General features: G+C 33.9%; 1 protein-coding gene across 2 annotated transcripts in view; it reads left to right on the plus strand.

Annotated features, from left to right (window-relative positions):
* The window catches only part of LOC114324912 (alkylated DNA repair protein alkB homolog 8), a 102,257-nt gene that overhangs the window by 68,575 nt on the left and 17,488 nt on the right, over positions 1 to 16,194 (plus strand). For both annotated transcript variants that reach the window (XM_028272831.2, XM_028272830.2), the window contains exon 4: positions 14,562 to 14,754. In XM_028272831.2, coding sequence (XP_028128632.1) covers positions 14,562 to 14,754 — 193 coding nt within the window. The remainder of the gene's footprint in view (positions 1 to 14,561; positions 14,755 to 16,194) is intronic.

Genomic DNA, 16,194 nt, shown 5'->3' on the forward strand with positions numbered 1-16,194 from the left:
AAAATTACAGGTACTCAGAATCCAAATTAAATTAATTGATTTAAAATATGATGAACAGTGTTTTAAAATAAAATAAGCCCAAAATATTCGTAGGGAAGGGATAGAAGAAGCTTTGAACCTGAAATTTAGGCACTTGATGATTTCAAAAATAATATTTTTTACTTAAAAATCTACGAGAAACATAAATTAATGTAGCTGGCTGTATACCATGAAACAAAAAATGGTTAAATGTATTTCTCTCTTTCTCTTGTTGTTTCCCCATTACTGAGGATCGTGATTTCTTCCAAGATTCCTAACAATGCTCCATTGGTCTCTATCTTCCAACTGCTCTAAGAGCTTCGCAGAATGAGTTTCCAGCTGAATTCTTTATTTGGTCGGACCATCTAGTTGGTGATCGTTCTCTTGATCTTCTCCCCGGAACGTTTCTAGAAACAATTAATCTCTCTAAACTGTCGTCACCTCTGCGAACCACGTGACCAAAGAATTGCAGAATTCCTTGCAGACATATTGTGGACAGCCTGTTTTTAATCTTGAGTTGGTTTAGAATGGAAACGTTTGTCCTATGAGCTGTACAAGGTATGCGCAGCATTCTTCTCCAGCACCACATCTCAAAGGCATCAATTTTTTGGCGCTCGCATGCGCGAACAGCCCAAGTCTCTGCTCCGTATAGAAATATTGAGAATACCAGGGCACTCACCAGTCTCATCTTGACATTTTGAGAGATAGATCTGTCTTTCCAAATTTTAGTTTGGCGACTCATCGCATTTTTTGCCATACCAATACGTCTCCGAACTTCTGCTTCACAGTTACCATCTTTAGTTATACTAGACCCGAGATAAACAAAGGTGTTTACTATCTGGCATTCTTGTAACATGTTAGTCAGTTGAATAGTGTCAAATCTGTCGACCACCATTATTTTTGTCTTAGCTTTATTGATTTTTAGACCAACTTTATTGCTTTCGTACTCAACTCGTCGCAGGAGATCAAACATTTCTTGCTCATTTTCTGCTATAAGTGTAGTGTCATCAGCAAATCTTAAATTGGAGATTTTCCTACCAGCTGCTGTTACTCCACCGGCCCATCCTTCTAAAACCATCCTCATGACATGTTCACCATAAATGTTAAATAAGTCAGGTGACAACACGCATCCTTGTCTAAATTTATTTGTAAAAGATATATTTATAAAATCCCTAAAAAGGGCTACATCAAAACAAACGTTTTTGGAATTACAATTCCATCATCAGGTTTTATTTCAGGACAGCATGCCTGAGCCACCAAGATATTAGGGTAAAAACTCTTTAAATGGTTTAAAATTTATAAAAAATATAGATAATGTTGTTAAATTAATAGGATGTTCAAAATTTTCCTGGATTTAACTTCCCCCTTACTTTACATTCCCAATACATTTTTTCTTGGATCCTCTGTACCATGATGGAATTATCCACCAATGTCGCACTAAAAACTCGCCCTGTATAATATATAGTGTGTCCCAAAAGTAGTGGAACGGTAGAATATTTCGCGAACTAAACATCGGATCGAAAAACTGAAAAATACGTGTTCAATCATTTTCAAAAATCTATCCAATGACACCAAACACCAATCCCCACTACACCCCCTGGAGGTGGGGTGGGGGGTAACTTTAAAATCTCAAATGGAAACCCCTAGTTTTTCTTGCAGATTTGGATTCGTTACGTAAAAGTAAGCAACTTTTATTCAAGACATTTTTTCGAACTGTGGATAGATGGCGCTATAATTGGGAAAAACAATTTATCCTGATACCATAGGTAAATTATAGAAACGGTCAAATTTCTCGAGAAATACACTTCAAATGAGAAACCAAAAAACAGGTTTTTAATATTTTTCGAAAACCTATCGATAAACACCAAAAATGACCCTCCATCCCACCCCCTGGAGACGGGGTGGGGGGTAAATTTAAAATCTTAAATAGCAACCCCCACTTTTTATTGCAGATTCGAATTCGTCATGAAAAATTAAGCAACATTTATTCGAAACATTTTTTAAAATTGCTGATAGATGGCGCTAATAAATCGTATTTTTACAATTAAAGCGCCATCTATCAACAATTCTAAAAAATGTTTTGAATAAATGTTGCTTAATTTTTCATGACGAATCCGAATCTGTAATAAAAAGTGGGGGTTGCTATTAAAGATTTTAAAGTTACCCCCACCCCACCTCCAGGGGGTGGGTTGGAGGGTCATGTTTAGTGTTATTCGATAGGTTTCCGAAAAGTATTAAAAACCTTTTTTTTTGGTTTCTCATTTGGAAGTGTATTTCTCGAGATATTAGACCGTTTCTATAATTTACCTATGGTATCAGGATAAATCGTTTTTCTCAATTATAGCGCCATCTATCCACAGTTCGAAAAAATGTCTTGAATAAAAGTTGCTTATTTTTACGTAACGAATCAAAATCTGCAAGAAAAACTAGGGGTTTCCATTTGAGATTTTAAAGTTACACTCCACCCCACCTCCAGGGGGTGTAGTGGGGGTTGGTGTTTGGTGTCATTGGATAGATTTTTGAAAATGATTGAACACGTATTTTTCAGTTTTTCGATCCGATGTTTAGTTCGCGAAATATTCGACCGTTCCACTACTTTTGGGACACCCTGTATACAATTATAAAAAAATTGAATGGGTTGCACGTGTGGCTCCATACTAAGTAAGTAATGAAATAACAGACCTTCTCACAATCATTTATTTACATAGGACGATCGGTTTCGCTGTCTACAGTTTGCACAGCATCATCAGGTCTACGGTAGAAGTAAATTACATGATGTCGGTATTAGGAACGATTTCAGTAGTAGGTAAATACTGTCATACTCCTGCTCAATTATTGCTAAAAGGAGTTATGGTGGCTAGGATGGATATAGCGGCTTTAACTAGTACGTTGGCAGGATCTTGGTATTAATTAACACCCCCTACCCTCAAGATCCTGTCAATATACTATTTAAAGCAGCTATATCCATCCTAGCTACCATAACTCCTTTTAGCAATAATTGAGCAAGAGTAAGACAGTGTACACTACTGAAATCATTCCTTATACCGGCATCATGTAATTTACTTCTACCGTAGACCTGATGATGCTGTGCAAACTGTAGACAGCGAAACCGATCGTCCTATGTAAATAAATGATAGTGAGAACGTCTCTCATTTCATTACTTACTTAATATAATTATGTATATGTAGTTTTTGTAATCGATTTTCGTCTCTTGGAATTTTGAAATATTATTTGAAACGCTTCGAGCTCTTCACACCTTCAAGAAGTCAATATCTGATTAACAAGAAAGCTAGCAATCTTCTTTAAAACGAAATTAAGCGTAACGACGATAAATAGATAATTATTTTAGTTTTAATTAAGAGTTCTCTACGGCGAAAGTTTTTAATGAACATGTTTACAATCAAAACGTATGCCATTATTACTTTCTCGTCGTAATGGAAAAAGGAAAAAGTCAAGTAATAGCGGTGTTTTGCAAATATCTTGTCGGCAATACCGTGAATTTGTTTTTCTTTGGAATATAATATATATAGGGTGACCATTTTTACCACAGTTATATGAATTTTGAAAAAAAAACAGTTCAGTTCGGATATATTTTAATATCATTATAGACCAAGACTAATCTGTAAAAAAACGTGTATTTTTGGATGTGAGAGGTGGCATTCGGATTTTTGCAGATAAAGTTAGGTGACACCTTCAGTAATAATAATTCATTTATGCTCCTTCTCAAATATGCCCGGAACATTAATAAAAAAATTAAAATATTTAAAAATTTCGAATAACATCGATTTTTTTCTGCTTTCTTTGCTTATAACTTTAAAACGGTTCGTTTTGGAACAAAGTCGTAGAGAAATAAAATAAAGATAATTCAGTTTTGTATGATATACCTTTTCAAAAATGTCTTAAGGTATTACCTTTTCCGCAATATAGCAATAAATACAAAATAAGGGAGCAAAATACGCCTGTTGTTATTCAATGTTTCTTAACCACTTTGGTGGCACTTAGAACCTTAGTAATTCACTTAGAAAATTCTTATAACTTACTTAAATGGTCTACAAAATTTCATTAAAATCGACCCAATAGATTTTGCATAATACATTTGCAATGTAAATGTTTTTAAAAAAGTTCAAATTTTTTATTATAATTATAGGTCCCCATCACGCTCGAGTGACTGCACATTTAGCATACTTTTTTATCCGTAGTCATACTACTCCAAAGGAAAAAAAAGTATGCTAAATGTGCAGTCACTCGAGCGTGATGGGGACCTATTGGGTTATGAAGAGTATGTCCTAAAACTAAAAAAAGTTAAGTACAGTTTTCCATTTTAGTGGGCGCTTGCCATTTTCTAATTTAATTTTCCATTTCCAACAATCGTTTTTTCCGATTATAACGCCATCTATCCATAATTCGAAAAAATGTTTCGAATAAAAGTTACTTATTTTTACGTAAGGAATCCAAATCTGCAATAAAAAATGGGGGCTCCTATTTAAGATTTTAAAGTAATTCCCCCCCCCCCCCACCTCACCTCCGTGGGGGGTCGTGTTTGGTGCCATTCGATAGATTTTTTAAAAATATTGAATATGTGTATTTTACAGTTTTTCGATTTAATGTTCATTTCGCGAAATATCGCGGGATTCGTATTTAAAATATTAAATTAATTTACCCCCCACCCCTCTCCGTGGGAAGCCGTGTTTGGTATCATTCGCTAGATTTTTAAAAAATATTGAGCACATATTTTTTAGTTTTTCGATCTGTCATTCATTCTCAGTAACTTAAAATACCTTAAGAGGAAGCAGTAGCGATCAACAGGTAGCGAAAACGCGTTCCAAGATTGCGGCTGTAATTTTGAATATTCTTTCCAGATATTTGGCACACGTATTCGTAATATAATAAAGAATGGCGGTACAGAGCCCAATTTGAAAATATATTAATATGTGGAAATTACTCTGTAATTAAATACAATATTAAAAGACGAGCCTGTACCGCTATTAAGAAAAACAAAAAATACACTTTCTTCAAATAAACTTCTTTATCCGATGCCTAGATTTTGTGTCATTTTGGAACTACTAATGAAATAAAAAATTTTAGTACTAGTTCCAAAATGACACAAAATCTAGGCATCGGATAAAAAGTTTATTTGAAGAAAGTGTATTTTTTTGTTCTTCTTAATGGCGGTACAGGCTCGTTTTTTTAATATTGTATTTAATTACAGAGTAATTTCCACATATTAATATATTTTTCAAATTGGGCTCTGTACCGCCATTCTTTATTATATTACGAATACGTGTGCCAAATATCTCGAGAAAATATTCAAAATTACAGCCGCAATCTTGGAACGCGTTTTTGCTACCTGTTGATTGCTACTGTTTCCTCTTAAGTTGTATAGTTCGCGACCACCAATTGAAAAGTTTAGTTATGATAAATACACACCAACATGATCAATATTAACCAAAAAGGAAATTGCGAAAGATATCGCTGTTAAAAATCTACTAGGTTTACAAACACTCCTTAAATGTATACAAACAAACAAGGCAGAATGACTGATAAGTAGGTTTTTTCGTTTTTATGTTTATTTTGTGATAATTTTCACTACTTCGTAAGTATGTCACGGAAACTGATATTAGAAATCTTGGCGAAATAGTTTCTTTTGTATCAATATAGAAAAATGGTATTTGATTTATTTAGGGATTGCAGGGAAGTAAAAATTGTTTTAAAGTTTAAAACATTTTAAAGATTGCTACTATTTGCCTGAACGGTACACGACAATTAGACCGAAATCATTAGACCGAAAGCAGTAGACCGAACTCATTAGACCGAAAAGCACTTTACCGAAACCTCACTAGACCGAACAGCATTAGACCGAAATGGTACATAAATTAAAAAAGATTGTAGTAAATTATGGTAAGATTTTGTATATATGTCTTTTTGTTTATTATATTTTTTTTGTACTATTTTATATTATAGACTGTGTAAATTGTTACTCTGTACAGTCTGATATGAAAAAATTTTCATCCGTTAAACAAATTAGTGAAGGTAAAAATAAATTAAGGGTAGAATGACGTTAACACCATTTTAACTGTTTATAATAACCATCCAAATAACATTTAGTTGTAATTACATTAGTCTTATCTCTTCTACTGCAACAAGTAAAAAGAACTGCTTTTCGGTCTTTGCTGTTCGGTATAGTGAGGTTTCGGTAAAGTGCTTTTCGGTCTAATGAGTTCGGTCTCTTTACAGTAAACCGCCTGAACACGTTGGCTGCCATAATATTAAAAAGAAGTGGGTCCCAACGGCCACGAATCTCCCGTTTCTATGCTTTTGAGAAAACTACGGCGTGTCATGTGTCATGCGGCTGTTATCAACAACAACATTATCACTACAAAATCTGAAATAAAACAGTTCTGAACAATTCTCATTGACCATCAGGAAGAAACAGAACTAATTTGGCTTGACAATGGCAAGTGTGACTTTGACGAAACGTCGTCAAAATAATGGTTTTTCAAAAACCAAAATTATTCAACCCGGAAATAACTTAATTGATCATTATCATTAGTGAAAACATTCTGTAGATGTGATGTAGTGTGTTGTTTGTTCATTTTCCGATTTTGGTTTTATAGTGTGACGCGATTTTCAATTTTTTCAGTGTAATATACATTAAGGGCATAGACGCAAAATATTGGTCCAATGCTATTGAAATGCATTATTTTTTTTCGAATCCTGAGAAAACTAAGTCGGTATTTTTGAAAAATTTAAACGCAGAATGAAAGATTGCATTTATTACCGAGGGCCGAAAGTCCCTGAAAACTTCTATAATGTTTATTTTAATAAGTTACAGGGGTGAAAATAAAAGAGAAAATTTAGTGTGATGTTAAATTTCAAATATTTCATTCAAAATAAATTTTTGTTTATTTTAATAGACTTTAGGCCCTCGGTGATAATGTAATCTTTCATTCTGCGTTTAAATTTTTCAATAATATCTATTAGTTTTCTCAGGATTCGAAAAAATGAATGCATTTAAATAGCATTCGGCCAAGATTTTGCGCCTAATCCTTAGTAAAAAATTCTACATTTTTAACAAGAATTTGTTTCATTTTTAAAAAGAAACTCAACTTATCCACGGACCATCTTATCAGTACTTGAACATAAAATTTACATTAAATATTATAAAACGCTATTAACAGAGTGTTCAGGCTTATGAATAAAATCAAAATAGATATATAGATAACCATCATCAGTGGAAGATAATTATATTGTTATGATTAGTACTTCACAACAAAGATGATGAGAAATAATTGCGTATCAAAAAAAATATATATAATATGTATATAAACAAATCAATTGAAACAATAAGCTGGGTTCTCTCATAAAAAGCGATAATAACACATCCGAAGAAGTAAAACTAAGGATAGTGCTAGCGAACAAATGTTATTTTGGACTAAACAAGCAGCTAAAAACATAATTTTTTGTCAAAAAACCCAAAAAATATATAGAACATTAATGTTAAAAATATAACATAATATAACATTCTTCTTTTGCCCTTTAATTCGTCCAATTTTGAACATAGGCTTCCCCCAGTTTCCTCCATTCGCTTCTGTTTAGTGCTTTCTGTTTCCAGTGCGTTCCTCCTATCTTTTTAATGTCGTCTCCCCATCTCATCTGGGGTCGTCCTCTTGCTCTCTTTCCTGTTCATGGTCTCCATTGTTGTATCGTGCTATTCCACCTATTTTCTGTTTGTCTAGCGTTAAGACCTGCGAAGCTCATTTTAGCCTGGCTATAATTAAACTGGGCAGGATTTGGAAAATTAAAATGGGTCCTAAATAATAAAAAATTACAACAATACTTAAAAACTAGAGTGTTTGACCAGTGCATACTCCCAATTCTCACATACGCATGCCAAACATGGACATGGACCAAGGCAAACATGGATAAAATAATGAAGACACAAAGAGCCATGGATAGAGCAATGTTAGGAGTAAAATTGACAGACAAAAAGCAAAACAATTGGGTAAGAAATAAAACAAAAGTCAAAGACGCAGGACAACTTATTATGTTCTCCAGTAACTCCATCTTTAAGTGAACATTCCAAATACTCTGTTTTTGTCCTACTAAGTTTTAAACCTTTATCCTCCAGAGTTTGTCTCCACTGTTCCAGTTTTTGTTCTAAGTCTCTTTCACTATTTCCTATTAACACTACATCATCAGCATACATTAGGCACCATGGAATACTACCCCGTAGTTTCGCTGTTATCTGGTCCAAAACTAATGAGAATAAATAAGGACTAAGCACCGAGTCTTGGTGCAATCCTACTTTCACCTGAAACTTATCAGTATCTCCCACACTTGTCCTTACACTAGTCGTTACTCCCTCATACATATCTCTCACAATCTTTACATATTCGGCAGGGACTCCTTTCTTATTGAGTGCCCACCACAGAATCTCTCAAGGAACTCTATCATATGCTTTCTCAAGATCAATGAATACCATATGAGCGTTGGTCTCTTTATTCCTGTATTTTTCTATCAGTTGCCCTACAATAAAAATTGCATCTGTTGTTGATCTGCCCTGCATAAAGCTAAATTGATTATCGGATATTTCTGTTTCTTCACGTATCCGTCTATCAATTACTCTCTCCCATATTTTCATGGTGTGGCTAAGTAGTTTTATAGCCCTGTAGTTTGTACATTGTTGTATCTCTCCCTTGTTTTTGTAGACAGGTACTAATATACTGCTTCTCCATTCGTCTGGCATTTGTCCAACTTCCATAATTCTATTAATAGACCTGCTAGCCAACTTATTCCTGTCTCTCCCAATGCTCTCCATACTTCCCCAGGAATATCATCTGGTCCGACTACTTTTCCTTTATTTATTTTTTGAAGCGCTTGAGCCACTTCCTCGTTTGTTATTCTGGTAACCATTGCTGTTACTGTCTCCGTTAACTCCACAGGCTGTCTCTCAAATTCTTCATTTAATAAACTGTCAAAATACTTTCTCCATCTCTTTTTGACATCCTTTTCGTGAATTAATATTTTGTTATTTTCATCTCGGATACATCTAATCTGATTAAAATTTTTTGAACAAACTGGAACATGAAGTAAAAACCACTTCTATGTAAAAGGTATATTTACTAAAAATTTTTTTTAGAATCCCAATGGATTCAATAAAATGAGTTCATCAGAACGTTTTCAAACCTATCGGTCCATCATCAGTGAATTTCCACTTCATGTTCATGTTTTTACTTCATGTTCCAGTTTGTTTAACTATAAGGTATACAGCCAATCCAGGGAACTACCCCTTTTTAGTAAAATTTCTTGCTTTCTTTGCTCTCTGTTTGGCTATTTTATATATCTTTGTTTCGCCTTCCCTGGTATCAAGTTGATCGTATAAGTTTGAATACGCTTCTGCTTTAGCTTTTGCTACTGCTACTTTCGCTTTCTTTTTGGCGACCATATAATTTTAAAGATCTATCTCCGATCTGGTTTCTTGCCACTTTTTTATACAATTTTACTACGCTAGTGTAGTAACCTATATTTTCCAGAAATACATAAGTATTCCTTCGCTTCAGTTCACGTTACTTATTAATTTGTCGTCTGTATATCATCAGCGTTGGTTCATTCCAATTCCAAGAAAAATCCACTCAAATAACGTATCATTACCGTGAAAAAAAATATTTAATGTGTAGTATAAGAAACGATTTAACCTGTTGTTCGTGAAGCCGTGAATATGATGAATGGCTTCAATTTGACATGGAGTCCTGCACACTAGAACTCGCATCCTTGACATGCATGCCTATTACCACATTCCTCTCACACACCTTCTCACAGAAACACGACGATTACACCGTTTTTCGATCGGGTCATAATGGAATGAACTAATGGGATCCGTAGAGGTTAATCTAAAGATGTAGATCCGTCGATTATTCAAGTTCAGATCTTGAATCGGTGTAAGTACCGGAGAAAATGAGGAAATGGTTTCGACTGAATGCGCTTTAGGAATCTGGTAATGCTTCTTCGTGGCTACAACCAGAGTGCATTCCACAGCGTCGATGAGATTCATTTTTTTATATTATCGATCAAAATTCGCAATATTTCATTTATTTGTAGTTAAATTATTACATAAATAATAAACGTTAGTTATCAATAACATTTCTTTCCGGATTTCTCTGTCCTCTAGTTCTTTTTCAATTCCCTCCCTCCAGCTTCTTCTCGGCCTTCCTTTTTTCTTTTTTCCTTCTCCCTTTTGGTGTCCACGTCAAAATCTGTTTAGGGATACTATCGTTTGGCATTCTCTGTACATGGCCGTACCATATTAGTTGTTTTGTTTTTATGCCATCAATTATTGTATGCGTAATTCACATCATTTCTCGTATTCTCTCATTTGGTATCCGATCTCTACTTGATTTGCCTGCTGTTCTTCCCCAGAAGTCCATCTATATTCCTAGTAACATTTTCTTTGTTCTTTGTTTCATTGGCCAAACTTCACTCTCATAATATGTGATTATACTTTTAAGTATGGTTTTGTATATGAACTGTTTGTTCACTTTAGATATTGTTTGGTCCCACAGAATGCCGTTCATCATCGATATGGCTTTTCTACCCTCACCCTGTATGTTTCTGTCGCAGCATCGAGTGTTCCATCGTGAGATGTCTTCATGCCCAGGTAGTTGTATTCATCACAGTGTTTAATCTCTACCCCGTAGTCTAATGTAATGGACTGCTTTGTCCCTCCAATACAAATGGCTTCAGTTTCAGGTGAAGATTATCTGGCATCTACAAGATGTATATCTTTAACAGTTCAAGAGTCGTTGTAAACTATCTTCATTCTTTGGTCTTTATTTGTATTCTCGTTCTTTGTTAAAGCTTTTGATGATTTCATCTATGATTAAATTAAACAACATACTGCTTAATGGAACTTCACTCCGTAAGTTGTCCATCTCTTCTGACTTTCAAAGCCAGTGATTGGAATGTTGGAATACTTCTATCTACTTCTATATCTATCTAATACTTCTATCTATCTATGGGAATACTTTGCGGCATACACAAAAAGGAGATATGTTTGAGAGCTCTCACCACAGAGGAATTACGCTTCTAAGGGTAAATTTCTCCTATCGAATTCAACTACAGTATAACCTGAACTTTAGTGAACGTCAGTTTAAAGTCAAAATCGTCTTTCTCAATTCACGTTCAACCGATTGCAGTTTAAACTACGTTCAACCTGAACACTGGAATTCGGCCGTTCAAAGATTTCTGAACCCAGTTCAGATGATTTCATGGATTACGCATGCGTTGTATTAACACGAAACACTGTCATAATATAAATATAACTTATCTTATTATATTAAGCCTAACGAAAAACGATAACATTATTTTTGTTTTTATTACATTTATTTATAATTATTAAAATGACTATTTGGCTATAAATACCTATACTTAAATGTAACTTTATTCAAAAACAGCATAAAAAAGTTGTTCTGAAGCTATTTTCTTGTGGCATTTTTACAATTTTAACTATTTATAATGGGAAATAAGCCACCATATTATTAAAAAGGTCGTACAAAATGGCGATAGTTTTTTACCTTTTGCCATCTATTGGCATTTCTCGAAAGCTGTAGAACGTGCACTAACAATGAGAAATGCATTCCAAACAAAACCGAAGTTCACCGGTGAACCTCGGTCAACTGAGCCATAGATTAACGCAGGTATTAGAAATCGACCCTAAATGCAGCGTATAAAATATTCTTCTTCACTATACTATGTCACCATATGGCACAATATGCAGAACGAATAATAGGGAAATACCGGGCTGGTTTCAGAGGTAGTAAATGACAATTGATCAGATTGCAGACCTGAAACCAATTAATAAAACACTGGAATATGGCATAGATACTTTATAGACTACAAGGCAGCCTACGACTTTGTAAGTATAAGAGAAATAATATTCAGAGCAATTAAAGAACTAAGAGTAGAGTACCAAATCAGTAGTAAATTTTCCAAATTTAACCGTTGAAAGAAATGAATGTAAATAGAGTACAAATCAAGGATTGTGGATTTCTTCTCATATATTTCTTAATATAAATGTGGCACATTATATAATAATAATTTTTTTTTTATATACATATTGTTATATTTCTATTTGATATGAGAATTAAAATTTTATAATTATAAGCAAAATTCAAATTAATATAAAAGATCTTCAATTTTCTCAACCACGGGCATGTAAATTTAGAACAACCTGTATACAACAAATTATTATATTTAGTTTTTAAGAAAGTGATTCGAAGAAGTGTACGAAACTCGGTAACAATGCGCCTAAGATAAACAAGTTGAGTGACGCGGACCATTATAGTGTTTCGCGGAAGATTCGATCATTAGCCTACGCTAAATAAGACTCAGTGAAATAGATAATAGGTCATTAAGTTTTGTAAAAAGTAGAAAGTAAGTTTAAATTGGGAAATTATTATTTATTCTTGAAATCCATTAAACATATTTAGAAAGATTAAAAGTTGGTATTGAGGAATACGGCGAATTAAAATTTGTGGTGGAATGTTGATTTTTGAATCTGGAGGGGATATTGAGAAAGTAGGGAAATGAATGAGGATGAGAGATGTTTTGAGCAGTGGAGAGGTTAAGTCCAGTGGTGGACGGTAGTGTACGAAGAGTGAAAACGCCGGTATAGGTCCGTGAGTGTTGAGTACCCATCGGAACGAGAGGTAGGCCGAGTCGAGAGAAAAGAATCTCCTTGAGCAAAGAGTATCCCGGTGGCTGATTGAAGTGGTTCGAAAAAGGTAGAACACGACATCACGAGAAAAGCAGGAACGAGAGCGATACGAGGTAGTTTTCAAAGGAGAACATTACTGGAGGCCAGGACGAGTTTTTCATCGCAACCAAGGGTAGGAGGAAACGGGTTTTGTGTGAGGACATTCGCAGTTCACCAGATAAAGGTCAGTCTCATTTGTCAAGACATGAATGTATGGGTTTTTGTATTAAATACCACATTAAAAATTGAAGAACATAATCGCTAATATCAGAAGATTTTCATCAAACTTAAATCAATTTGTTGCTAATAAATCCTAATAGTTTCATTATTAATAAAAGTTTTAAATTGGAAACCAAAAGGAAATAAGATTCCCATTTTTAAATTTTTGTATTAAATAAATATAAGATCTAACAAATATTAAGCAGTAATTGCCATTTATATAAAATAAACAAAATTTTGATTTATAATTGTAATCCATATGTGTGTATTATTTTATTTTTTTCCTATCCCGATTAGGAACCACTGAGAAATACTTAGAAGTCACGAAAGTAAGTAAGTAATTTTATAATTCGCCCTGAGATTGAAAACATATTGGTATGTGATCTGGTTGATTAATTAGATTATCATTAATGCATTAATTAAATTAAATTACATATAAGAATATCATCACATATAAATAAATAAGATCACAACAATATATTTATAAAAAGACGCATAGTGGATTAACCAATTATAGAATACGACATGTAAGATAGTTGTCTATTCTACTTCTGAAGTATTTCTATTATCACTATTATCAGTTCCATAATACCTACTCCTTATTCACAAATACAGAATCCGCGTAAAAAATATTAACACATAATAAAACGAGCTTATTATAATACTTGTTATTGCGTACTATGTATAGTTTGCCAATGTTAATAAAATTTGGCATCGCGACTCATCATATGTTACAAAATTTTATTATTCTCTATTATCAAAGTTGTTCTTAATCTTGACTTTACATGACCTCAACCCAGCGAAAATTACGTAAACAGAATCAGAAATAGAAATCAGAGGATTGTGCAAACATCGCTTTTTTGTATGAAAATTGAAAATTAAAAATACTTTCGTAATGTTTATCTTAAAATTCTTGGTGCAAAAAAACTTAAAATCAAATTCTTTGTGCAAAGTAAATAATTCGAATTCTCTGATTTATTCTATCTTTGGTACATATTATGTAATAATTGGTAGTATGACTCTGTTTAGTCTTAATTTTGTTTTCATAGCTAATTTGCCTCTTTTTCCTGCAAGTTCTCTGTGGTGTGAATGTTAGACTTTGTTCTATTGTCACTCCTAGGTATTTACTTGGTTTTGCCATTCGATGGGCCTGTCTTGCACTGCTTGCTATTCTTCTGGGTTATCTTTTCTCTTTTTGAAGATAATCGCTTGAATTTTTTTACTTTTTATTTATTGCTATTTTTCCATCAGATACTTACATTCTTCTATCATATCCAGTGCCGTCTGTAGATTTCTTACAACTGTATCCAGGTTAGTCAAGTGGTATATGATAATAAAATACCAGAGTCGATTGACACATAGCGTTTGTTTGACAGTTAAAGATCAGAGAACAATATTTTTATACTAGATCTAGATATAATAATCGGTCAACGACAATATCTTGATTAACACTGTTTTATATTTGTTTCTAACTATATTTTCCTCACTTAAGACAGAGATAGGAGGAACATTTTACGGGAGGCCTACGTTCAGCAGTGGACAAATAAAGGCTAATTGATTATTCTTGTTGCAGGAAGCGCACACGATGGTTCGAGAAGCAAACGAAAAACAAGCAGCTGCAGAAAAGGCGTTAAGGGAAAGTCAGATGAAGGTCGACGTTCTGACTGCCGAAGTAGCTGCCTTAAAAACTCTAGTTCTCACTTCGACTCCCAGCTCTCCAAATCCACACCTTCATCCTCAAATAGGCAACGGCAAAGACGAACCAGGTGAGTTAGAATCTAATAAAATGTTTCTCTGAGACCTGTTCTAAATTGGAAATTGTCTCTACAAGAAAAACTATTCAGTTCAGTCGTGGCATGTTCATTTTTCTTAAATTTAACATTTTGATCCGAACTGTACACATCTGTGCTAGCCCTTGAATTTTATTGTTTAGTCTAGTGGGAAGAATGGTATACTTACACTCGATCAATCTCCCCTCTATAATTAAATACGTGTGGGTAATTACCTCGAGCTATAATCCTTTTCTTGAGAAGGTAACCCTTTGGAAGGCTTTTCAATTAGTATCTTAACCTATATATTGTCAAACACCCATGATTTCAGACATTTCTCAGTTTATCGTCGAAATGGCTGGTGACCTAAATTTATAAATTTTTGTAGTGAAAACCCCACACCTTGGTAAGTCTTAAATTGTTCTCTTAATTCATTTAAACTATCTCTTAAAACATTATATTAAAGTCATTACAAGAATCCAGATCCAAAATGAAGATATTGAACAAGTGGACAAAATGAAATACTTAGGAGTCCGGATTACGGAAGATCTAAATCCGAAATCAGAAATTTGATCAAGAATAGAGCAATTAAGAGCAGCCTTTTTGATGAGGAAATTTCTGATAACCACAGACTCCACTCTATAACCACTCTATTCTTCTTTATGGTGTCGAAGTCTGGACTGTTAATGTTGACTTATGAGAAAGCTGGAAGCTTTTGAGATGTGGTTTTTACGGACGAAATGGTGTTGCACAGAATGAGAAGAGACAGAGAACTTTTGACCACCATTAAAAGGCGATAGACAGCATATTTAGGGCAGATACTTAGAAATGATAAGTACGAGATGTTGCAGTTTATTATGAAGGGTAAAATCGAAGGAAAAAGGGGTCCTGGTAGATTACAAATATCCTGGCTGAAAAACATTCGCGACTGGACCGGGTTAAACACACAGACGCTTTTAAGAAAAGCAGAAGATAAAGACGAATTTGTAATGGTTATAGCCAACATTCATTAGTTGAGTCGGCACTAAAAGAAGAAGATTAAAAATATTTCTCTATTGTTAAAGGGTTTTTGAAGAGAGAAAGAGAGGTAAAAGAAAACCGAGAAGAAAATGGAAGCACTGTGTTTCAAAGATTATGAGAGATAAAGATTTAGGTGAAGAAGATACGATAGGCAGAAATGAGTGGCAAAGAAGATTAAGGAAAAGGTAAAAGCTGAGGAAGAATAAGAAGCAAAAGAAAATCTAAAAATAACATGAAAACTAATAAGACGATTAGTGAATCGACTATATAACATATTAGGAAAGGAAAGAAAACTAGAATTGAAATTAAAACGCCAAAAATACTTTAAATACTTAGCAATTTGTAGATTCTTCTTCTTCTAATGCCGATTCCACTAAGGAAGGTTGGCTCTAACCATTGCAAATTCGTCTCTATCTT

Source organism: Diabrotica virgifera, chromosome 9 (assembly GCF_917563875.1).
Source record: "Diabrotica virgifera virgifera chromosome 9, PGI_DIABVI_V3a".
In the NCBI taxonomy this organism is placed as follows: Eukaryota; Metazoa; Arthropoda; class Insecta; order Coleoptera; family Chrysomelidae; genus Diabrotica; species Diabrotica virgifera.